This window comes from Physcomitrium patens, chromosome 25 (genome assembly GCF_059467195.1).
Source record: "Physcomitrium patens ecotype Gransden chromosome 25, ASM5946719v1, whole genome shotgun sequence".
In the NCBI taxonomy this organism is placed as follows: Eukaryota; Viridiplantae; Streptophyta; class Bryopsida; order Funariales; family Funariaceae; genus Physcomitrium; species Physcomitrium patens.
This window is the reverse complement of record NC_143434.1, coordinates 15,530,607-15,557,078: the sequence shown is the minus strand read 5'-3', so window position 1 is coordinate 15,557,078 and position 26,472 is coordinate 15,530,607. Positions and strand designations below refer to the sequence as shown.

Sequence of the window (26,472 nt, the reverse complement as noted above, 5' to 3'; positions counted from 1 at the left end):
CTAAATTGCAAATGTATAGGTCTGTCTGTGTGTCTGCACAGGATCTACTTGTTTAATGATTGTGGCCCAGTTCCAGGATGTGATTTATCTGCAAGTTCCATTCGTTCCTCATTCATCAATGGACTGTCGGTAAAGGTCTGTTGGTTGGAATGGATCTTCGTTCAATATCTTCAAAGAGCTGTTTCCGGCGTTAAGCAGGAAGCACATCCAATCACACAATAACAGCTAACCACACATGACTATTGTGGATGGAGCTGATGGATTTGGCAAGGAGCTGGCTGGGGGATGAACGTTCACGGGCGAGTGGAGGCAGCGAGCACTCCGGGTAAAGCTCTGTGGGAGATGTTTTCGGAGCCAATTTCAAGACTTAGTGGTATAGATCTGTCCTATGCTTCATCTTTTTCGTCGAAGTCGCGCTTTCGAGGTCTTCGCCTCAGACAAGTCTCGGTGGGTGCAGAGGTCGATTCTTGCTGCGGCAGCTCAGGTTGTGGGAGGCTGTTAGGTTGCTTGAATGGCACCGGATTCTAGCAATGGTGCGTTACCGAATCAAGGAAACCAAGTAGCAGTTACAAGTTTCATTGACAGTGACGATGAGGAGTGTTTAGCTAGGGATCAGATCAATATCCTTCATTGGATCGAGAACAGCGAACGACATAAGAAGGCTCTTCAGTTCTGGGAAACGCAGGATGCGTTGTGTACTAGGAGGGTCGACAGCAAGAGAAAGCAGAGCGCGGCTGCGAAGAACGAGGTGTATCAGCTGATAGGGTTCTACAGTGTATTTCAAGGTGTGTTGCTAACAGCAGTTGCGCAATCGAATATGCTGCATTGCAACCACTGGTATTTCCCGTTTATTCTCTCCGCGCTCGCATCAATCTCTGCACTTGTCGGAATCTGCCTGAAATTTAGAACTGTCCGGAAACTGGAGAAAACTATCGATTCCGAAAAGCAGTCACGGCAGGTACAGTTCCGTCGCCTTGGTGTTTGCAATGCCTAATATACTATCTAGATTAAAACTGCGTAGGTAGGTGAATGTAGATTGTGACTGTTAGTCTTACTCCGCTCTTCCGAGCACCCATGCCATACAGAAGAAACACTGCGTCCACTGTCTGACCAAACTTATGACAGTTGGGATCATCTTGGAGAACTAGTTTTCAAAAATTGGTCTTCGAAGTTTTTGTTCTGTAACCTACTTTCCGTGTCTGCTTTTCAGATATTTGTCAACCGAATTCAAAAGCTTCGATGGCTTGGACAAGATTTTAAGTTCTCCAGAGACGCTCAAGACGGTGGGAAAGTGAACAGCCGCAGAAATACAATCTTGAACATCAGTATTGTCGCTGTGATGCTTCTAATGGTGGGGTTCTCAGGCACCTTTCTTGGTGCAATTCATCGGATTTTGTGCAACCCCGGATACTCTCTCTTGCCAACCCAAGACGTTTCTCCGGTGGCCAAGGGCGGCTCCGTCTAAGGAAGCGATCTTCGAACGGGGATCTTGGAAAGGTGGGAAACATTTTCCTCTTGAGCGACCTGGTATGTCCGAGATGTTTTGTTTTCCTGAACTCCCGTGAAAATGTCGGATTGGGTGCTTCAAACATGAGAGACATGCGTGGATGTGCATTCATGGTTTGAGTGGGATGGAACAAACCTGCGTAATCCACTCAAATCGACCCTCCAGCTTCGAGCGGGGGGGGGACATGACAGGGACATGAATGTTGGAGACGGAGGTCTTCTGAGCGGACGTCGCATCCATCGGTTCCAATATTAGGTGTGCGTGAAGACTAGGTTTTACATACTTATTATGCTTGCCGTTTCATCGGAACTGTTAAATGCGTGTGCAGGATGGTTGTTGGGCATTTCCATCATCTACGATGAAGACGAAGTTCCTCGACGACTCGAGTTTAACTATCAAATTGAAGGAAGGTAACGCGGGAGCGTTTCGCTAAATTTGTGAGTTGTTAAAAACAGTCTCTTATGAGGTAGAAATAAATCCAAATGCCACGTATCGAGAGTACATGGCGGCCACTGGAAGTAAAGGAGAAAGACTTATATTATCGGAAGAAGTTTATAAACACAGCATTAAAAGAATAGTAGATGATGATTCAAAGCCGGAAAAGTTTAGATTTCAGCTCGAGAGCCCAAGAGTTGAAGGTGGAACCCATGCACCGAGGCAATTGCTATTCAAGTGGTGGGATAAATTGATTTCAAAAATTAGACCTGGAGAAGCAGGTTCTGGTGAAGATTGTGGAAGTGCAAAAGGCAGTTGAGGCCAGAACGTGGTTCCCTCTCACCCAGATGCAGAACCGAGTCCGAAAGGTAGTGGAGGCTAGAATTTGGATACCTCTCGCTCAGATGCAGAATCGAGTACGCTCGCCAGCTGATGTGAGAATCCAATTATATCAGTCTATTCCTGTGCACCTTTCGCAGGCCCATCAGGCGGTGTTGGAACAAATGTAGTTTCTGCGGATTGCAGCAAAGCTGCTTTCGGTGGAAGCAAGGGATCGGACGAATCGTGCCGGCCCATGTTCTGGTCCATCGAACAATCACAGGGCTTCCACCTTTTGATGGGAAGTTTTGTTGGTGAAGTCAGCTGGTCGAGTTAAACATTCTGGTTCCTGAATATATGTATATTTTATACCGTAGAGAAGTGAATGATTTTATCTATGTTAACTATCCTCGGTTGTTTGATACGTTTGAAGCATGGTGAAAGAGAAAAGATGGGATTGTCTATTGATAGTTGTCTATTATGGCAGGGTTGAGGTGTGAATGAATGTGTTATTGTGAAGGCAGAAAAGGAGCTTAAAATTCTTACAGTTCTTTTCAAGTTTCTTTTTATTCATAACAATTCGTAGTAAATTAAGTTGGTCATTTCGAAATAATGCATAAAATGATATTTTTTAGAACGCTATGTATGCTTAAATTTGTAGGGAAAACATCGAACCAAAACTTAATAAAACACGTGAATGTGTATTAGGTGATTAGAAAAAATGCAGATGGGAAATATTACAAACATTGTTTGGGAACCTTCAAGCCATTTTTCATCCTCATTCCGCTCGAGTTTGTCTGCTATTTTGATCTCTAAAGTAAAGGTAAAGTAGATTCATTGAGGAAATTGTGCATTAATAGTTTTATACACAAAACATGCAATTTGGTATACGATAAACCAGGTATGTTATTTTGATTGTTATGCCATGTGTATAGCTCGAAATGGTGATCTTGATGGGTGAAATGTTCAGAAAATAATTGTTTTAGAGCGTTTTATAACATTGAAGGATATAAGTGTTATGCACCAACGTTAAAGATGACTGTGTTTTATTCATCTCAAGTAACCTATTTTTGATTATTTTATTTTGGATAACGGTTCTTTGATGGAATTGAAGTCGGTTCTAAAAATACTAAATTCAAGAATTGAGAAAAAAATTTTGAAACATTAAATGGTATAAAGAATGTACAATTTACTGTTTCCTTTTTCCGATCAATTCTACTTCAATCTTTACTTTACTTTAGAGATCAAAATAGCAGACAAACTCGAGCGGAATGAGGATGAAAAATGGCTTGAAGGTTCCCAAACAATGTTTGTAATATTTCCCATCTGCATTTTTTCTAATCACCTAATACACATTCACATGTTTTATTAAGTTTTGGTTCGATGTTTTCCCTACAAATTTAAGCATACATAGCGTTCTAAAAAATATCATTTTATGCATTATTTCGAAATGACCAACTTAATTTACTACGAATTGTTATGAATAAAAAGAAACTTGAAAAGAACTGTAAGAATTTTAAGCTCCTTTTCTGCCTTCACAATAACACATTCATTCACACCTCAACCCTGCCATAATAGACAACTATCAATAGACAATCCCATCTTTTCTCTTTCACCATGCTTCAAACGTATCAAACAACCGAGGATAGTTAACATAGATAAAATCATTCACTTCTCTACGGTATAAAATATACATATATTCAGGAACCAGAATGTTTAACTCGACCAGCTGACTTCACCAACAAAACTTCCCATCAAAAGGTGGAAGCCCTGTGATTGTTCGATGGACCAGAACATGGGCCGGCACGATTCGTCCGATCCCTTGCTTCCACCGAAAGCACATAGTCGGCCGAATTTTGACCATCTGGTGTGCGTGCAGAAACTGAATTTGTTCCAACACCGCCTGATGGGCTTGCGGAAGGTGTTCCGGAATAGACAGGAGCATCTCCACGACGTGGAACTCGATTCCAACATCCGCTGGCAATCGTACTTGAAGCTGCGCCGGGCGAGAGGTACCCAAACGCAGACCTCCACTGCCTTCTACACTTCACCAGAACATACCTCTCAACTTATACAACCACTTCGAATTTCCATGTGACGATGAGTTTAGTGAAGGAGTTCCTGGAGTCCTGGGATTTCCAAACTCCAACCTATACTTCTGCGGGGCAGTTTCATCATCTAATATCGTAATAGTGCCGTAATCTTTAACTTCTTCCGCAAATAGAAGTGTTTCTCCTTTACTTCCAGTGGCCGCCATGTACTCTCGATACGTGGCATTTAGATCCACATCTATGGGATACTGGGCTTTTGACTCCAACTTAAAAATGTCGAGGAAAACTCCTGCATTTCCTGCCTTCAGTGTGAAAGGTTTGCTCGTGTTGTTGATTATCACCGTTTTCATCGTCGCTAATGGAAATGCCCAACCACCGTCCTGCACACATGCATTTGACAGTTCCGATGAAACGGCAAGCATAATAAGTATGTAAAACCTAGTCTTCACGCACACCTAATATTGGAACCGATGGATCCGACGTCCGCTCAGAAGACCTCCGTCTCCAACATTCATGTCCCTGTCATGTCCCCTCCGCTCGAAGCTGGAGGGTCGATTTGAGTGGATTACGCAGGTTTGTTCCACTCCACTCAAACTATGAATGCACATCCACGCATGTCTCTCATGTTTGAAGCACCCAATCCGACATTTTCACGGGAGTTCAGGAAAACAAAAACACCTCGGACATTCCAGGTCGCTCAAGAGGAAAAATGTTTCCCACCTTTCCAAGATCCCCGTCCGAAGATCGCTTCCTTGGACGGAGCCGCCCTAGGTCACCGGAGGAAAGTCTTGGGTTGGCAAGAGAGAGTATCCGGGGTCGCACCAAATCCGATGGGTTGCACCAAGAAAAGGTCTGAGATCAATCCTATCACACAACACACAAAATATCTCACGGAACACCACACTATTGCCTCCGCTGTTTAAGATTGCCCTACCGACACCTACTACGTGGTCCTCTTGACTCGTTAACGGACCACCACTAGACTCCGGTTTCGTTGATGCAAACAGACAGCCTCCTAAAACTTGAATCAACCTCTTCTCTTACCAACGATTCTCCAAAGACAAGACCCTCAAGCGTGTGATTCCTGGGCTTGCGATAAAAATGTCGAGTTCGTCAACAACCGAACTGTTAAAAAGGGCTCGATACACGTCTCGTACAGAACTGTGCGTGGAGTGCTGGCTGCCTCTGGTCGTCCATGAACGTTCATCCCTCTAGACAGCAACTTGGTGTTGGTGTCAGCTCCATCCACCAGAGCCCTTTCGATTTGCTGTGCTTGGTGCTTAACCCCAGCAACAGCTCTTTACGGGCATCTCTTGAATGCAGATACAGACCAACCGACAGATATTTACCGACACTTCGTTGATGGATGAGGAACCAGTTCATCTTGCCAGTGGATGAACATATGCCACTCATTAATTGAATGGTCAAGTGCTTCTCCATGAACTATAATATAATATCCTGATGTTCTTTGTTAAAAGAACAGCGGGATATTATAACCTTGATATAGTGGATTCATTATACAACCTTCGAAGCCATAAGAAGCCTGACGCTAAGGTCATTTCACTCTTCATACTTAAATTTAGCAAAAGAAGTCCCATGCCTAGGTTATCACACTCTTAAAACTTATATTAAGAAAATTCATTTTTTTGGTTGTATATCAATGTACATTATCATCTTAATGGTAAGAAGCAAAATAAATTTTAACAAATGATGTGAACAAATTCAAGCAATGAACCTGTAGAATATTATCTTGCTTTATTATTTTTTCTTTTAAAATCAATGCATATGGTATAAAAAAATATCAAAGTAAAATAAATTAATATATTTAAATTCATGCTCTTGAAATTTGCATTAAAAATATTAATATTTAAATTTTTTCATGATAATTTTATTATTTTTATCTATTAGCTAATTTAAAAATAATTTTATTTCAAGAAAATATATAAATAAAGAGATAATATCTAATCTTTACTTATAGCAATTACTTAAGTATATTATTATAGTATAAAAATTATTTTTTTACAATTGGTATTGTGTTATCTAAAAATTACCTTTGGACTGTATTTTTTAATATATTATAGAAGGATTTGATTTTACCTTCAAGTTGGATTTACAATCCAAAAAAAAATTAGTATAAGATATTTAATAATACCTTAGAAATTTTAAACAACTTAAACAATCTAATCACATTATATTCAATTTCAAATAAATCCCAAACAATCCTAAAAATTTGCTTATGAAGTCTTTAAGAAATCACAAAAACTCCTAAAAAGAAGGAAAAATAAAAATCCTAAAACAATTACAAAAAAAAACTAATAAAATCCTAATAAAACCTTTATCAAATTCTAATTGAATTCTAAAAATATTCTAAAAATATTTTAAATTTTCTACCAAACTCCATGAAATCCTAATAAACTTAATTAAATCCTAAATAAAAACCACATGTCACTGACATACATATTTATTTCAATAATTACCTATATGATTAAGTAGAAGTAAGTAACAATAGATTAATTTTATAACATCTTTTAGAGAATTTTTTTAAAAGCTTCATAGATACAATTTTGACTTTCCACGTGTTTGTAGTTGATTGATAGGTTAGAAACTTGATCAAGAAGTTAACCACATATCACATGCGTTGGTAGCTTATAAAACAAGTTATCTATGTGGCGTACTTAAAGATAACTTGCCTTGCAAGTTAAGATATATATCTTGCAAGTTAAGATATATATCTTGCAAGTTAAGATATATGCCTTGCAAAGTCAATACATGTTGAAAGTCTTTTAAAATATTATCACGTAGCTCTTAGTTAGGTAGTATATATCGAGGTAAGACTAAAGCCTTCTTCAGTCTTGTGAACATCTTTTTAGTCCTTAGTATTATTTCAAGACTTTCTAGTATTTTAGTCTTTGATAATAGCCATTATAATTCAATATATTATTATTTTTGAATGACTTTTTAATCTTTTTGAGTGATAAAAGAGAGTATTAAGCTTTCTTTCTTTGAGATTTATGTGCTTGACAGTTTAACAAAAGTACTAATTTATTATTTTTATCTTATTTTAGAAGTGAGTGGAATATCTTATTTTTATTATTGTATTTTGAAGGTTACAAATTATCCATCTTTTAACAAACAACTTAGTTTTTTAATGTTGATTTTTTCTCAAAGAAAATAAATTATCTTTCTTTGAAAAAAAATTTATTTGATATTAGAAGTTACTAATTATCATCTTCTCATTTTAATTATGGATTTATTAAGTTATTTTAAATAGAAAAAAAAATCATGGGTGCTATACTTAGTACAAGTGAATAAATTTACAACTATTATAGATTTTCACAAGCTTGTCAAAACTTCTAGGATAGAAATTTCATGCATCACCAATATCAACCACGAAAGCACTATTACAACCAAATTCAAGAAATCTTTCTTCTATAAGCACAAGAGAGGAAAGAATTATTACACTTAAAAAGTTTGATGGAGTAAGATCAAAATTTTGAAGATTTTTGCAATAAATTAAGTCCTATTTAAGATTACATCTTTTTATTTCTCTAATGGATTTATTCAAGTTGAATTCATAGGCACATTTCTTTTTGGAAGTACTTTCTTTTGGTCTATACCTTTAAAAAAAAAAAAAAAAAAAAAAAAAATCACAACTTCTTTATGACTTGAATTCATTCTTAAAAATATTTATGGCTATATTTTAAGAAAGTAATCAAAAAAGAGAAGCAAAGATCAAGCTCTTATTTTTGTAACAAGGATCGTGGCTAGTCCCCATATATGCTATTGAATTCTAAAATCTTGCTTACAACATGGATTAAAAAAAAAAAAAAAAAAAAAAAAAAAAAACCTTTATTCATCAATTTTGATATGTGTTGAAGGATAATATCAAAGATCTATTATTAACAATATTGAATGTAAATTCTTTGAAAAAACTTTATTATTCAAGCCATTACTTGTAACAATCAATTATTTGAAAGGCATCAAGAACAAAGATTTGGCTCCAAAGAATAAGTCTAGTAATAACAACAACTCTCAAATTTTCAAAAATCTATTCATCAAGGCCAAAACTAAGGCAATTTGATATAATATGTTTTAAATATTTAACTAAGTAAGAAAAGATTCAACATTACTAATAGGATTTATACCTATATTGTTGAAAATCAAAGCGTATTTCTCAACATTGTTCAAAAGAGCAATATAATGACAAAATAAAGAGCACAATTGTCAAAGAAGACAATGTGTTGAAAAACAAGTTTTTCTAGCTACAATAGGAATATGTAGCTGGGATTATGTACAATACTTAATAAAGGTCCTATTTTATTTTCAAATCCCCCACCTTGTTTTACAATAGATGTATATTTAGGACCTAAAAATCATAAAATCTTTGCTTTAATAGATTCAAGAACCTCAGCTTGTTTTATAGATAAAAACTTTGTCAAAAAATAAGACATATCATTAATCAAGAAAACTAAACTTGTACATATATAATTCATAGATAGTCATTTGTTATATTCTAGAGATGTTATCCATGAGACTATTCTTTTAGATGTAACAATTAAAGGTTATAATAACATAATAATATTTAATATAATCAGATCTCCTTTTAATTTGATTGTTTTAGGATCACCATGATTAAAAAAGTATAATCCTTAGATAGATCGGATTTCTTCTAACCTTAATTCTTCTTATAATTTAATCTATAATTTTGTTAGTCCAATAAAAATACATAAGTCTAGTACATCTAAATTCTTACTAGTAGGTGTGAGAGCTTTTATGCATGTTGTGAGTATAAATTTCACTCATCAACCCCAATTATAAGATGGCCTCAATTAAGTATTGTTTGTAATTGGTGGTATGAAGTGAAATAAAAAATTGGCAAAAATCAAGAAGAACAACCACAATACAAGTGAAAGAAATGAAATCAAATAATCACAATATCCAAAACTGTCATAATTTGTTCACTGGATTTTTATCAAAAAAAAAAAAAGTAAAAAAAAAGAAGTTAAAATTATATTTTTAGATATATATATATATATATATATATATATATTTATCTTTCCAATGACATAAAAATCATGTAATTTTAAGTTACTATGAGTAATTTATGATAGATTAAAGATAGAATATAAATAATAAAAAGTTAAGTGAATAATTTTTATCTCAAGGATAACTTATTTAAGAAATCACGAATTCGAGCCTCACCAAGGCTCACAAGTAGTGTATATTGTTTGTCCAAAGTGGCCTTGAGGCCTTAGTCTTATCTTCCTACCTATACCGAAGGTGCTACAACCCCTATGAGAAGTATGCACCCCTCTCTTCCTATAAGGATTACATTAGCTGCTGATCCTCCTATTTTCTACTAGTAAAATTAATTTTTTATTTATATTTTTGACTTCACTATGGTGTTTAAAAATACCTAATTAGCCTAAAAAACTTATGTAGTCTTCAAATCTTGCTTTATTTCTTCATAGTGGCTCTCAAGGTGGTAAAACTCAATTTTACTAAGGTCTTAAAATTTTCTCTAAAAATTCATAAAAAATATTAAATAAACTCTAAATAAATTCTAAAATATCCTATAATATTTCTATAATACTAATATCCATATGATATTTTATTTTTCTATCTTGGTGATTTTTTATAGTAATAAAATTAATTTAAATCCACTAAAAAATATATTTTCTATATACATAACTTAAAAGACATGAAGTTCTTATTCATGCTTCTTTTAACTATAAACTAATCATTTAAAGGATTTTTGTAAGTAATACATGTAGATATGAGGAAAATATAGAAATTTTTCTCAATTACTAATCATTAATATTCAATAATGAATGAAAATACTAAACCAACCAAGATAATTGCTTCGAAGACTTACGAAGACTCGATTTTTGTAACTTTTGTTTTAATAAGACTTTCATACTTAAAAATACTTCTAAATTCTAATAAATATGTAAATAGTCAAAAAGACTCTCTAACCTTAGTATTTATCTCATTAAATGACTCAATACTATATTTTTGATCAATCCACCAATTAAAATCTATTAATAGGACTCATACATGTGGCAAATAAAGATCATCTTTTGCTATATATGCCATGCCTATTTTAAATGGAAGAAAGATATCAAGTGATATTCTTAGCCAATATTAAGATTTTAAAGATATTTTTGAAAAATATATTAAAAATATTCTTTCAAAGCATCGACCTTATGATTGTTCAATTGATCTTTAAGAAAGAATTCAACTGCCATTTGGACCAATTTATAACTTATATCTAAAGAAGTTGGCTATACTAAAAGAATATATTGATAAGAACTTTGTGAAGTACTTTATATGCTATTCAAAATATCCAACAAGAGCTCCTATCTTATTTGAGAAGAAAAAGGATAAATCTCTATGAATATGCATAAACTATTGAAGACTTAATAAAATCATCATAAAAAAAAATAATTATCCTTTATTTCTAATTCTAAGAATTATTGAAAAATTTAATCAAATAAAAATCAATAAAAAAATAGATCTACAAAGAACATAAAACTTGGTCTATATAAAAAAAAATTAAAAAATAAATGAATAGAAGATTTTTTTTCAAATTAGGTATGGATATTTTGAATAAAATTTCATGCCTTTTGGACTCATAAATGTATGAGTCAATTTTTAATATCTTATGAATGATATTTTTTGTGAATTATTTGATGATATTTCTATTTAAATGATATTCTAATCTATTCTAAGAATATAAAAGAACATGAACTTCTTATTTGTTGTATATTAAAAAAACTTAGAGATGTAAGTTTATATGCTAAGTTGAAAAAGGATATATTCTACATTACTCAAATTGACTTCTTAGTATACATCATTTTCAATAAAGACCTTATGATAGATCCCAAAAATATCCTAACTATCATGGATTGGAAGATCTGAAGAACAATAAGAAATATATAATATTTTTTCAGCTTTATCAATTACTACTAGATCTACATCAAGAACTTTTTTCAAATTATAAGTCTACTTAGTTATTTGACTTGTAAAGACAAAATTAAGTAGAGTAAAAAAATTGAAGCATTCTTTGATGCTTTAAAGAAGAAATTTATTTTTGTACAAATCTTGTATTATGCTGACTTGACTTAGGTATTTTTTATGGAAAAAAATGTATCACATTTTGATTTGGATTTTTATTGGCACAAATAAGAACAAATGATAAATTCCATCCATTAGCTTTTTATTTCCAAAAAATTTTAATAGTAGAGATCAACTACAAAATCTACAATAAAGAACTTTTTATAATTATAGATTCATTTTAAGAATGGCATCACTATATAGAAGGTACTTTTAGTCAAATAATTGTATATAAGAATTTCATGGACATACACATATAAGCCAATAAATACCTATATAAATAGGTAGAAATAGATAGAAGTAGGTAAAAGTAAGTTAATTTTATAATATCTTCTAAATAGCTTCTTAGAAGCTTCATAGATATTACTTTGACTTTACAGGTATCCATTGTTGACTTTTAGGTTAGAAACTTGGTCAACAAATTAACCATGTACCACACATATTGATAGCTTGAAGAACAAGCTAACTATGTGGTGAATATATAGAAAAAATTTCTTTATAAGTCAAGGCATGTATCCTATAAAGTCAATACATATTAGAAGTTCTATAGAATATTACCACATAATCTCTAGTTAGATACTATATATAGAAATAAGAATAAAGCCTTCTTCACTCTTGCCAATTCTTTTTTTTACTTCTAGTCTAGTTTCAAGAGTCTTAAGTTTTCTTGTTTTTGGCAATAAGCCATCTTAGTTTCTTTTTAATATACGTACTTTCTTATTTCTATTTTATTACTTTTTCTTTCACATGGATTTCATTGATTTATACATCATCTTTTAGTTCATGTCCTTGACAGATTGAGAAGAGTACACTTACAATATCAGAGCTTTGTCTTGTCTTGATTAAGAGTAGATTACTATATTCTCATAATAAGACATAAGCATATTAGAAGTTGTGGATTACCCTCTTCTAAACTGGTATTGTTCTTAATATTTTCTTTGTCCTTAAGTATTTTTTTCAACTTATCTTGAGTGGTATTAGATATTTTTTTGAGTGTTATTATTGTAGAGCTTGTTGAAATGAAGAGTATAATGGCACAAATGCAAGAGCAATTGAAGGAGTTGATGCTTGCGATGCATCAACTTAGTTTACCACTACAAGGATCAATAAAAATGGTAGAAAGAGAAGATATAGAAATGATTAGAGTTGCCTCAACATTTGTACCAAATCATATCCCTCCACCCATAGTGGAACATCCTTGAATTATTAGAGAACCAAGAGTTGCTATGCTCGAGAAGTTTGATGGTACAATATCCAAATTTTTAGAATTTATTAAACAAGTACAACTTATGATTGAACTTTAACCTCAAAGCTATCCAAGTCTAGGATCACAAGTTAGATTCATTGGTACACTTCTTTCAAGTTCAAGACTATCATGGTTTTTATCTTTTCTTGAACAACAAGATCTAATATTCAATAATTTGGAGGCATTTTTGGAAAAAATTTGGTCCATGTATGGAGAACATGATGTAACTCCTATTGCAACCAACAAGATTAATATTTTGTAACAAAATAATCAATCTATAATATTATATGCTTCATAATTTTAATAACTTGTAATTGATATCAAGTGGAATGATGCTACACTTATTAGCCAATTTTTCTATAGATTACAATATGAAGTAGAAAAATTGATGTTCATTTTATCTGATCTTCAAGTATTGAGTCAAGCAATTGACTTTGCTCTAAAAAGAAACAATTGACTTTTTGAATTTTGATCTGAAAGGTGTACAAGTAGGCTTCAATGTTACTACAATTTGATAGCAATACCAACATCTCCTCAACACATACATTAGAAGTAAAAGATATGCAAATCAATGTGGTATATTTTAAACCTCTTATCGAGCAAAAAAAGACTCGTTGCCATCAAGAAGGATTGTGTTTATATTGTGGAGTATCTAAACAAACTGCTCAACATTGTTTAAAGAAGCGAGAAAACCACAAAATAAGAAGCACAACTATCAAAGAAGACTATGTATTGGAAAACAAATTTGTCTAGCTACAATAAAGATCGTACAGCTGGAATCTTGTACAATTTCTAATGAAGGTCCTATCCTCTCTTCAAAATCCTCTCTTTGTTTTATAATAGATATGTATTTAGGACCTAATAATTATAAAGCCTTTGCCTTGATAGATTCATGAGTCTCAACTTGTTTCTTAGAGGTAGATTTTGTTAAATGTAATAAAATATCGTTAGTACAAAAAACTAAACTTGTTCATGTAGAAGTCATAGATGGTTGTCTGTTGTCTTCTAAAGATGTTATTCATAAAACACTTCCTATAGATATATCAATAAATGGTCATAATAGTTGCGTAATCTTTAATATAATTAAATCTCCCTCTAATCTAGTCATTTTAAGTTTATTGTGGTTAAAAAAATATAATCCTTGTATAGATTGGATTTCTTGTATTCTTAAATTTTCTAAAAGTATAACTAAAAGTAAAATTAATCTAGTAGAAAGTCATAAGTCTAGTACAATAAAACCTGTGTTTATAAGTGCAAGAGCTCTTTTGCATATTACAAAAGAAGGATCACCTTGTATCATTTACGCCACACCTATTTCTAAAGATATAAAGACTTCAAGTGGTATTTCAAGCCAATATCAAGAGTTTCAAGATATATTTGAGAAGAAGAATGTAGATACTCTTCTAGAACATCATTCCTTTGACTATTCAATTGACCTTCAAGAAAGAACACAACTGCCATTTGAATCAATCTATAATTTATCACAAAATGAATTGGCTGAATTTAAGGAATATATTAAAGAGAATCTAGATAAGAATTTTATATGCTATTCCAAATCGCTAGCAAGAGCTCCAATCTTATTTGTGAAGTAGAAAGATAGATCATTGCAGATGTATGTTGATTATTGAAGACTCAATAAGATCACCATCAAGAATAGATATCCTCTACTTTTGATATCTAGACTTCTTGATTAATTGAATCAAGCTAAGAACTACACAAAAATAGATCTATGGAGAGCATATAATCTAATACATATTAAAAAAAGAGATGAATGTAAGACTATATTTCAAACTAGGTATGGATATTTTGAATACAACATCATGCCTTTTGGACTTACAAATGCACTGATAGCTTTTCAACATCTAATAAATGATGTTTTTTGAGAGTTTTTGGATAATTTTATTGTCTGTTATTTGAATGATATCTTGATCTATTCTAAGAACACAAATGAACATGAACTGCATGTTCATTGTGTGTTACAAAAATTAAGAAATGTGGGACTGTATGCCAAGTTAGAAAAGTGTGTATTTGACACTACTCATGTCAACTTCTTAGGATATATCATTTCAAATGATGGACTTGTAATAGATCCTAAGAAAGTTTAAACTATTATGGATTGGAAGATTTCAAAAATGGTAAGTGATGTCCAATGCTTTTTGGACTTTACCAACTATTATTGGATCTTCATCAAAGACTTTTCTCGAGTTGTAGCCCCACTTACACGTTTGACTTGTAAAGACAAACTTGAGTAGAGTAGAGAAGTTGAAGCATCTTTTAAAGCTTTGAAGTCAACTTTTATTTTTGCACCAATCTTGTATCATATTGACTTTTCTAAGACCTTTTTTTATGAAAATAAATGCATCAGACTTTGCTTTATGTGCTATATTATCATAAATGAGAATAAATGATAAACTTCACCTAATAGCTTTTTATTCTAAATTTTTTTAATAATCGAGATTAATTATAAAATCCACGAGAAAGAACTTCTTGTAATCATGGATTCATTTCAAGAATGGCATCATCAAGTAGAAGGTGCTTCCAAACTAGTCGCCGCATATATAAACCACAAAAATCTCAAGTACTTCATGTCAGCACTTGTTTTGAATCATCGCCAAGCCTATTGGAGCATGTCTTTATCAAGATTTGATTTCAAGATCACATATCGATCCAAAAAATAACAAGGTTTAATAATCGCCCTTTCTAGATGTTCTTAACTTGTACCAAAAGAAAGAGATGTATCTTTTGATCAACAAAGAACAATTTTCTTGAAACTAGAGCATTTTCATCTTCAAGTAATGAAATCAACATTGAATGTTGATTCCATCCTTCTAAAACAAATCCAATTAAGTATGTCTTTTGATCCTTTTATTTATATTATCAAGAATCCTTCTTTTAATTCCCAAGATACTTCTAAATTTGAGTTCAAAAAAAATATAATCTTTTTTGAAGGTTGATTATATGTTTCAAAAAGAAAAGCTCGATTACATGTTCTTCAAGTACATCACGACTTTCCAATAGGAAGACATTTTGGATACAACAAGACTTTGGAGTTTATATCTAAAGATTTTTAGTGGCTACAAATGTAGAAGTATGTAAAAGACCTTGTTCAATCATATGATATTTATTCAAGATCAAAAACTCCCCGTCATTGACCTTATGGACTTCTTCAACCATTATCCATTCCAAAACAACCATGGTCTTTTGTTTCTATGGATTTCATCACAGATCTTTCAATCTTAAGTTCTTATGACTCTATATTTGTGAAAGTAGATCACAAGTAAAGAAACAGCTAAATTCTTTCTTAACAACATCTATTCCTATCATGGATTATTGAAAGATATCATATTAGATAGGAAAACTTAGTTTGTATCAAGATTTTGGTGGATTATTTTCAACATTCTAAAAGTGGATATAAAATTATCTTTGGCATTCCATCCTCAAACTGATGGACAAACAAAGTGTGTTAATCAATATGTTTTGAAGCAATATTTAAGATGTACCATCAAGTACCAACAAGATGATTAGACAATTTTTTTGCCATTGGCAAAGTTTTCTTGTAATAATATAATATATTTTTCTACAAAACTAACACCTTTCTTTGCCAATTATGGTTATCATTTACAACTTGATACTTTTGATTTCTCAGAAGCTAATAATCCTATCGCAGAAGATTTAGCAAATCGTTTATTAGAACTGTATGCAACAATGAAGGTGCAATTAAAAGAAGCTCAAAAATAACAAAAGTTCAATGTAGATGTCTATCAAAAGGAACAACCACCATTCTCATTGGGTGATAATGTATAATTACTTTGTCATAATATCAAGACTATTCGTCCTTGTCATAAGTTGGACTATCGTAGGATTAGACCATTTTTTATTTTTGCACAAATCAATCCAGTTGCATATTGTTTACACCTATCGAAGTCAATGAAAATCCATCTAATATTCCACATATCTCTTCTTGAACCATATAAGACAGTGGATATACCAAGAAGAAGACAAGTACCACCTCTTCCTATAGAAGTGGAGAATAATGAAGAATTTGAAGTAGAAGAAGTCTTAGACTCCAGGCAGTGCTAAAATAAGTTAGAATATCTTGTTCATTGATGCAGATACAATATTAGTGAATGCACATGGGAGCTAGCAAAAAATCTTGTAAATGCAATAAAAAAGGTGGAGGCTTTTCATCGACAACATCTATCAAAATTAAGATGAAGACCTTCCCTATAAAAAAAACAAGATCTAGGTAAGATAACATTCTACTTTCAATTCTTGTTTGTAGCTTCTTTGTATTTTTGAGGTTGAGGAGATGGAGAACCAACAACCAACAAATTTGATTGAAGAGCCTTTGTTTGCTGACCTATTGGACAAGACATTGCGATTGTTAGAATCTTCAAGATAATGCAATCGAGATGAAGATCCTCAAAAATGACATATTTTTCCTCAAATAGATGGTAAGATACAATGCGTTTGGTATCACAACCTTGGAAGAGATTCCTGATGTTTGATAAATTTATTAGAAGTAAAAACAATTCTTGATGGTGTTCTAAATATTTTATTTGAACAAAGTTATAAAGGCCTCAATAATGACCAAATAACAGGATGGTCTTTCTGCCTTGGTATGGGACACTATTAATGGTTGAAAGGCTCTATCAACCATCTTTGAAGACAACAAAGATATGAATATGTGGCAAATATAATTTGTCGTATCATAGATTTTTTTCAACATATGATGATCACTTCTCATGGAACTCGTTCTTAGAAGGTAAGATAATATCATGGACATATGTATGTAAGCTAGTATTTACATGTAAAAATAGATAAAAGTAGATAGAAGTAGGTAAAAATAAGTTAATTCTATAATATCTTCTAAGATAGCTTTTTAGAAGCTTTATAGACATTTCTTTGACTTTATAGGTGTCCATTGTTGACTTTTAGATTAGAAATTTAGTAAAAAAATTAACCATGTGCCACACATATTGGTAGCTTAAAGAACAAGCTAACTATGTGGCAAACATATAGAAAAATTTGCCTTATAAGTCAAGGCATGTATCCTATAAAATCAACACACATTAGAGGTTCTATAGAACATTGCCACGTAGTCTCTAGTTAGATACTATATATATAGACAAGAATGAAGCCCTCTTCACTCTTATCAATTCTTTTCTTATCTCTAGTCTAGTTTCAAGAGTCTCAAGTTTTCTTGTCTTTTGGCAATAAGCCATTCTAATTTCTTTTTAATATACATACTTCTATATTTCTATTTCTATTTTTTTTTTTTTTTTTTTTTTTTTTTCATATAGATTTCATTGATTTATATATCATCTTCTAGTTCATGTCCTTGACAAAGAATCATAAGAACCTCAAGTATTTTATGTCAGTGTGTGTGTTGAATCATTACCAAATTTGTTGGAATATATTATCATCAAGATTTCATTTTAAGATCACATATCAACATTGAATACAATAAAATTTATCAGTCACACTTTCTAGACATTCTTATCTTGGACGAAAAGAAAAAGATGTAGCTTTTAATGAAGAAAAAATAATCATCTTGAAGCTTGAATAATTTTATCTTTAAGTAATAAAAATAATATTAATTATAGATTCAATCTTTATTAAGAAAATTCAATTAAGTATGTCTTCTGATCCTCTTATTTATGATATTAAGAATACTTTTTCTAAATCTTATGATACTTCTAAGTTCAAATTTAGGATTAACCTATTATATTTTAAAATTATATATATATTCTAGAAAAAAAAATATATTTAAGTATTCTTTAAGCACATCAAGACTTTCCAACTGTAGCATATTTTAGATACAAAAAGACTTTGGAGCTAATATTTAGGAATTTTTGGTGACTATAAATGTAGAATACTATAAAAGAGTTTATACAATCATATGATATTTATTCAAGATTAAAAATTCTTCATTAACAATCCTATAGACTTTACTAACCATTGCTTATATAAGAACAACAAATATCTTCTATTTCTATGGATTTTATTATAAATCTTTTAAGTTCAAATTCATATGACTCTATATGTATAATCATAGATGGCTTCACCAAAATGTTATATTTTGTACCATGTACAAAATTAATTTCAAGTGAAGAAAAAACTAAGCTTTTTTTTGACATCATTTATTAATATCATGGATTACCAAAGGATATTATACCAGATAGATGGATATAATTTTTAGATTTTAGAAACTTCTTCTAAAGATATTAAAGATGGATATAAAACTATCTTTGACCTTTCATCTTGAAACTGATAGACAAACAAAATGAATGAATTAAGTTTTGGAGCAATATTTGAGATATACCATCAATTATCATGAAGATGATTGAATAACTCTTTTACCATTGATAGAGATTGCATTCAATAATTTAATACATTATTTTAATCAAAAAATATCTTTCTTTATTAATTATAGTTATCATCTATAATTTGATATTTATGACTTTTTAAAGGTTGATAATTATATGGCAAAAGATTTAACAAATTATTTGTCAAAGCTACATAAATAATGAAGCCATGATTAAAAGAAGCTCAAGAACGACAAAAGATCAATATGAATTCTTTTTTTTAATAACAACCACAATTCAATGTGGGTAATAAGGTATGGTTACTTCATCATAATATCAAGACTACTTGTCCATGTGACATATTGGACTATTATAAGCTTTAATCTTTTTTTATTTGTAAAAAAATCAATCATATTGCATATTAATTATATATTTTGGAGTTTATAAAGATCCATCTTATATTCTATATTTCTTTATTTAAACCATATAAAAAAATTAACATCTTAAAAAGAAGGCAAAAGCCATGTCTTCTTATAGAAATAGATAATAATCAAAAGTTTGACATAGAAGAAGTCTTAGATTCAAGGCTGTGCCAAAATGGATTGAATATCTTATTTATTGGTGTGGATATAATATTAGTAAATATACATTGGAGCTTGCTAAGAATCTTATAAATGCAGCAAAGAAAGTTGATACTTTTTATCAACAACCATCAAAATTAAAATAAAAATAATAAGATCCATAAAAGATGATGACTACTCTTTGTGGAACTTGTTTCTAGAAGGAAAGATAATATCACAAACATACATATTTATTCCAATAATTACATATATTTTTAGGTAGAATTAGGTAAAAATAGATTAATTTTATAATATTTTTTAGAAAATATTTCTAGAAGCTTCATAGATGGGATTTTGACTTTATATATGTAAGTAGTTGATTGATAGGTTAAAAACTTGGTCAATAAGTTAACCACATATCACATGTGTTGGTAGCTTATGGAACAAGTTAATTATATAACAAACATAAAGATAACTTGCCTTGCAAGTTAAAATATGTGTCTTGCAAAGTCAATATGTATTGAAGGTTGTATAGAACATTGCAACATAGCTCTTAATTAGATAGTATATATGAATACAAGAGTGAAGCCTTCTTCACTCTTGTCAAAGCTTTTTTAGTATTTAATCTTATTTCAAGACTTTCTAATCTTCTTGTCTTTGAAAATAGTCAGTCTAATTCAATAAATTACTATTTTTGAATGACTTTTTAATCTTTTTAAGTGATACAAGAAAGTATTGAGTTTTCTTTCTTTGAGATTCATGTCTTTGATACCACATTAGATCTAGATCTCAATAAATATTATATCATCATTTGATCTTTATTTTAACTTTTTATACAATTTAATTTATTAGTTGAAAACAAATGCACAAAAAATTGAAGAGTATCAAGTATATGGATTGAGAAGAAATGCTCATAATCCTCATAGGTGCTGATCATTGTTATTTTTTAATTTCAATACAAATCTTCTAAATTTAATATCTTTATTTTCAACCATTAATTTTTTCTCCAAATTTTTATTGATATAAATAATTTAATCAACTATTAGGATACAAAAACATCATTTCAATCTAAGCAACAAATTACTTATAATTTGAGAATTCTTTACAAACCTTCTTAATCCAATCTTAAAATTTTTAATCCATTTTAACACCTATTATTTTTTATATAACTATTAAATTGAGCTGAAATTTAAAACAGTTATCTAAGACAACTACATTTGCAAAATTATAAAATTTTATATATAGATTTGCTTTAAAACTCATATAATTGATCATAATAAAATTTCTATTTTATTCAATTCAAAATCTAAAAAAACCCTAAGTTTGCAAATCTCTCAATAAATTGTTATACATTGAAATCTCCTTAAATCAATGGTAAAAAAAATCCTATTAATTTTGCTCTCAAATTTTGTTATTTCATCATGAAAAGAATCCTTCAATTTTTGTGCTGAGTTTTGTGCTTCAAGGTCTGAGTTCAATCCTAGTTTATAAATTTTTAATCTTAAGATACCTTTACTATCACTTTTTTTAGTCTACTTTCTTTTGACTTGTTTATGATTCTATAAGTTAAATAGAAGACATTTTATGAAATGGAAAAAATAGCACTAAAATGTTTTACTACCTCTCTAATTTTTGTCTATGTTTCAAAAGTAATTTTTTACCATAAGTTCATCTGTAATATATATATATATATATATATATATTTTTTTTTTTCATTTTTTATCTTCCATTTAATATCCATATTACAACACAATATTGATTAAAAAAAACTATTCTACTCCAGTAAAGTTGACTTTATACTTTGGTAAATAAGCAACTAAAAAAAACTATTTAAATTAACAATCTACAATTATAGTTTAAAATTTTATACTAAAGTATTTTTTTTCTTGTTTTTTTTAATTAAATAAAAATATGTGATAACCATTTTCAAAGATGGTACTAATTGTAAGAATTCATCTCTATAGATTATTATCATCATACATTTTATACAATAATCTTAATAAATTAATTTAAAATTGAATAAATTTCTACTACTTATCTTAGAAGAAATCCTATGTCTTTGCTAAAAAATCTTAATTTTATTTTATTATGCTTAAAAATTAGACAAAATAATCATGTATATATTTTAAATATGAAAGTATTTAAATTTTTTTTAATCATCTATTAAATTCTTTTTTAACCTATAATTCCAAATTCTAAACCTTAAACTAAAGTTTTCATATTATCAAGATTTCTTATTTTAAAATCCATAGAAATCAAATTATAGTATAAATTCTATTTATGCACAAAATTTTAAAATTTAAGATATAAATAAATAAAAATTCAAAGAAAAAGTTTAAATTTACCTAAATGACTTTTAAAAATAACAAGAGTTATAAAAACCAACCCAAATTTGTAATGTGCTTATAAAATACACATCAAGTAAAATTTCTATTTATAATATAATTTCAAGTCTTAATATGATTGTACAATTAAATGATATTATAATGTAACACATTAATATCTAAAAGGTTTAAATGAGAATTTTTTAAATAAAGAATGTAGTATTTTCTAAATAGGAAAAAATTGATCATATATTGGAACAAAAAAATAATAATGTAATCCTTTATACAATATTTTTTCATTATGAATTTCTAATTAATTAAAATAATTATTTAATGCAATTTCGAAATATTAATAAATAAATAAAATGCTCAATTCTAAAATGCAAAAATGGGAAACATTGAAGCAATTTGAAAACCAATCTGCAAACCACCACTCTGGTCTCAAGCTAAAACACTTATCCATTACGAAAATTAACTTAATCCCTTTGATCTCTTTGAAAACTTAGACCTTTAGAAAATTCATTATTGAGATGCACTGCAATCATAGATGCCATTACACATGCACATTATTTTTGCAACTACAAACGAAGCAGGATTCTCATGAATTGTAATTGCTCAGAGACAAACCAATAATTCAATGGAAGGAAAACCAATGCACCATTGAATTGGCATAAAGGCCAAAGAGCTTAATCAACATGAAACCACACCAACAGCCATGGAGCAGCAGGCAAGCAGAAGAGGATTGACTATGAGCATCCACATTCAAATATGCATCAAATAAAGCAAATGGACAAACCTCAAGGTTAAGCGAGAGCTGCAGTTGGAAAACAAAGGCAAATCAAAGAAGGCAAACTGTGCACACAAGGTGGTGAAAAGATTGAGGTTGAGTCCTCACCTTATCATCTTCAGCCTTAAACCTAGTTGGAGAATGAAAATAAAGGTGATGGAGAACTTGTTCATCGGCTTCAGCTGATGTTTAAGAAATACCGATTTGTAATAGTTATAACCCATGCATTACTCATTCAATACATAGGACCTAAAACACTTTCCAAGTTATTGATTTAGGTTCAAAACACCAATTTTATTTAGATAGATAGGTGCTATTCTGGTGACTTTTATAAACCATATGTGATACAACACTTCTATAAACACATATGTGATATGTATCTTGAAAGGCAATAAAAATATGAAGTTTTTGCCATTCTCAATTACCCTACACTCGACGCGTTGCTAAGAGATTCACGCTATACCTGATTTGAAACCAAAGGAAATATTCATTCTTGGTCTAAACTCGATGTATGAAAGACATTGACGGGCTTGTGAGAGGATCAACAGCGATGGGACACCATTCCCAGAGAAGTCTCAAACAACAATAGGATATTAATAAATAAAAGTACGAGAGAAAGATGCAGTCAAAACTCTCTATCTACGGGATGTCTTCCTAGATTTAGATAGTTTTCCACCTTGATTGCCTCCAACTCTAGTAGGCTTCTGTTCATGAGTTTCTACATACTAATGTGCAAGTTGTGAAGCAATTTTTGGATCGTTGAGTCAGTGTAGCCTTTAGTTCAGGTTTGCCGTCACTCTGGCCATGTGCTTGATAAGATCGACCACCCGGTTGCTGCAACAAACAGTGGTCATGTAAGGAACACGATACAAGTATTCAGTGAAGAGAATGTTTCTATAATGCAGAACTTAACGCTTAACATGAGCTGCCTCGCAGCGAACAAGTAGCCGGAAGAAGCTTAGATCTTATCACCTGTAGCCCCATTCGTTGTCGTACCACGAGACCAGCTTCACGAAGTTATTGTTTAAGGCAATTCCTGCTTTGGCATCGAAGATGCTGGATCTGTATCACATGGCAAAAGCATTCCTTTATTTATCATTAAATTAAGAGGTTCAACAATATCCTCGAGCTTGTGTAGACCAACCACGCTACGACGTTAGAGAAGACATACCTTGAATCACCCACAAAGTCGAAGGATACAACATCGTCTTCAGTATAACCCATTATGCCATGCATGGGTCCCTCAGATGCCGCCCTGCGTTGAAAAAAATTGAATATTCAGATTTCTCAAATAAAAAGTGAAAAACTTGTCAATTATCGATTACGACAAATCAAGATTTTCGGGAATTTAAGACCCGACGAGATGAAACACGTGTTTCCAGTCAATCGTATATCTGCTACAGTTATGCCATCCAGAAGAAAAACATGGAAATTTGTATCCATCTTACTTCATTGCGGCCTTGAGATCTTCGTATGAAGCACCCTTCTCCAGTCTCACAGTGAGATCTACCTTGGCAGCTCCAGTCGAGGAAGGAATGATATTTTGGCCAGCTCCCCGACCACCACGCCAATCTTTCACGGAAGGACCGTCTACAATCTTCTGTGTTGCTGCATACAATTTAACTTATTCCCTTCAGCTTGCAAGAACACAAATTTGGATATGTTCACAATTCAACACAAATTAAAAGTGTAACATAGCATGATTATCCAGACAAGCTTCGAAGAGCATGCCGTACCAGTTGTGGCATGAACTGTGGTCATGAGCCCTTCAATGATACCAAACTCGTCCTGAATAACCTGGTTAAAATACCATGAAAATTTAGCCTCTGTTTTCGGTTAACCAATGTAATATTCTTGAAGAAAGGAGAAAAGTATTGAAGACGAAGCACGTGGTTCACCTTGGCAAGTGGGGCAAGACAGTTGGTGGTGCAGCTAGCATTAGAAACAATGTTCATGTCATCCGTGTACGAATTCTCATTTACACCCATGACGAACATTGGTGCATCACCGGATGGTGCAGATATGATAACTTTCTTTGCCCCACCCTGATTAACAACAAAGAAATAGAGGTAGGCTCAAGCCACATAATAATCGAACTCAGAATCATCAAATTCCCTAGGTTTCAAGGGCGAATGCGATCAAATAGATCAAAAAAAAGGAATGGCGCACGAGCATGCACATAAATAAACGAGGACTTCCACCTTAAAATGTGCTTGTGCCTTAAAAAGCGGCAGCAGTGAAAACACCGGTGGACTCGACCACATAGTCAGCACCCTCATCACCCCAGGGAATATCAGCAGGGTCCCTGCCCGAGAACATGCCCATGGAAAAAGTTAGACTCGTTACACCAGTCTACATTGAACAAAGGAAAGAAAGTTAAGATCTTCGAATAAAGAGCCACCAAGCATACCTGTGTCCAAAGACTTTAATGTTCTGAGGTCCTACTTGAATAGTCGTGTCATCAATTGCATGTACATCAGTCTTCAGCATTCCGTGTGTAGAGTCATACTTGAGAAGGTATGCCTATATCATAAACAAACAAAATCCAAAGTTCAGAAAATCTAGTAGGCAGTGTTGGCCTCGTAAGAACCTATATTGTGAAGAGAAGCTTGTAAATGAAGCTCATACCAGGTACTTGGTGCCAATGAAGGGATCGTTCACAGCAACGACGTCCACATCATTCATTGCCAGAATGGCCCGAAGCACAAGCCTTCCGATCCTTCCCGCACCTGATGAAAGCCAACCAAAAACCAATCAGGGTTTTAACGCTTTTGACTGGATTTTTTTTGCGTCCTTGGTCTACAATTGCGAAAACCACACACGTATAAACCTTCCCTCCAGAAAATTTTAAGCAACTTTGAGAAATTTTACAGATTAAGAAATCAAATGCACATTCAACCGCTAGTATTTAATCATATGACTATGTAATGAAGTAACAAGTTCAAAAAAATGATTTCCTCTTTCATCCCTGGTTGCGGTGTAGTCTCACCGTTAATTCCAATGCGAATGTTCTCCTTTCTGCCCGACTCTGCATATGAAAAAAACACATCAATTCAAGAAAGGGGAAAAAAAAAAACTAAAAACTGAATAAATATAAATAACTAAATAAATAAATAAAAACACCGACAACGAAGAAGAAGGAGAAGAAGAAAGCGTTGAACACGAACAAACTTTACTGTTCCAGCAGCTACGTAGCATGCTTAAGAGTAGAAGCGTACTTGAGGTTTTGGTAGGCATTTCGGTGGCGGTTGCCTTCACGCATAATGGACTACGGACTGATCTGTAGCTCAACATTCAGAAAAAAAAGGGTCTAACTTGACATGTTTAGAATCCATCAACTTTGACTCGTTTAAATACTCTAAGAAGACATCACCAAGGCGCATACCGCAGAAACCAGTAAAATAAAACATAGCAAAGTAATGTCAGACCAAGAGCAATTGAAGCGAAGGTCAATCATTCACAGACAAAGAAAAAGCACGCTCAACCTGGAAGAATGTCCTACCTGGAAATAGAGGAATTCGATGCCTGCAACCATTTGCTGGACCCCATGAAAGACTCGTTAGGGGATAAGCTCACATTCCTTTTCTGGCAAAACACTTGTTTCTAAAAAGTAGCATCATGAGAAATAATTACACTTACGTAAACTTCGATATCCAAAATTAAAGAGACCATGCCAAGAAGACACAGAGAGCGAAAAAAGCATAGCCTGCGCCATAATACAAGTAGCATATTAATGATCAGCATGCTGAGTAAATCTAACAACACAAGACAAAGACAAACAACAAAAGCGAAAATACAGAGGATGCAAGGCACAATTGAG

At 31.8% G+C, this 26,472-nt stretch overlaps 2 protein-coding genes and 1 pseudogene across 3 annotated transcripts; 1 reads left to right on the top strand and 2 right to left on the bottom strand.

Annotated features, from left to right (window-relative positions):
- The first annotated feature begins 368 nt into the window (after positions 1–368).
- On the top strand, positions 369–2,667 carry LOC112277456 (uncharacterized). Its single transcript, XM_024509818.3, has 3 exons — positions 369–958; positions 1,211–1,497; positions 1,836–2,667. Exons 1-2 carry the CDS (start codon positions 512–514, stop codon positions 1,463–1,465), a joined length of 702 nt encoding a protein of 233 aa, XP_024365586.1. The 5' UTR covers positions 369–511; the 3' UTR covers positions 1,466–1,497; positions 1,836–2,667.
- Positions 2,668–3,904: 1,237 nt separating this feature from the next.
- Positions 3,905–5,403, bottom strand: LOC141044924 (uncharacterized). The gene is made up of 2 exons (XM_073531211.2): positions 5,032–5,403; positions 3,905–4,691 (listed from the first exon to the last, which is right to left on the bottom strand). Exon 2 carries the CDS (start codon positions 4,659–4,661, stop codon positions 4,308–4,310), a length of 354 nt encoding a protein of 117 aa, XP_073387312.1. The 5' UTR covers positions 4,662–4,691; positions 5,032–5,403; the 3' UTR covers positions 3,905–4,307.
- Positions 5,404–23,213: 17,810 nt separating this feature from the next.
- Positions 23,214–26,297, bottom strand: LOC112277280 (glyceraldehyde-3-phosphate dehydrogenase GAPCP1, chloroplastic-like; annotated as a pseudogene). The gene is made up of 12 exons (XR_016500950.1): positions 26,155–26,297; positions 25,871–25,932; positions 25,642–25,680; positions 25,281–25,381; positions 25,063–25,175; positions 24,854–24,957; positions 24,551–24,697; positions 24,389–24,449; positions 24,101–24,260; positions 23,824–23,907; positions 23,625–23,714; positions 23,214–23,486 (listed from the first exon to the last, which is right to left on the bottom strand). The product of XR_016500950.1 is annotated as a glyceraldehyde-3-phosphate dehydrogenase GAPCP1, chloroplastic-like (transcript).
- Between the last annotated feature and the right edge of the window lie 175 nt (positions 26,298–26,472).

What these genes read in the sequence shown, in the direction of transcription:
- LOC112277456 (XM_024509818.3), top strand. Translation starts at nt 512, where the DNA reads ATGGCACCGGATTCTAGCAATGGTGCGTTACCGAATCAAGGAAACCAA. An exon ending in CCGAAAAGCAGTCACGGCAG is followed by an intron (nt 959 to 1,210) that starts GTACAGTTCCGT and finishes TCTGCTTTTCAG; the next exon opens with ATATTTGTCAACCGAATTCA.
- LOC141044924 (XM_073531211.2), bottom strand. Translation starts at nt 4,661, where the DNA reads ATGAAAACGGTGATAATCAACAACACGAGCAAACCTTTCACACTGAAG.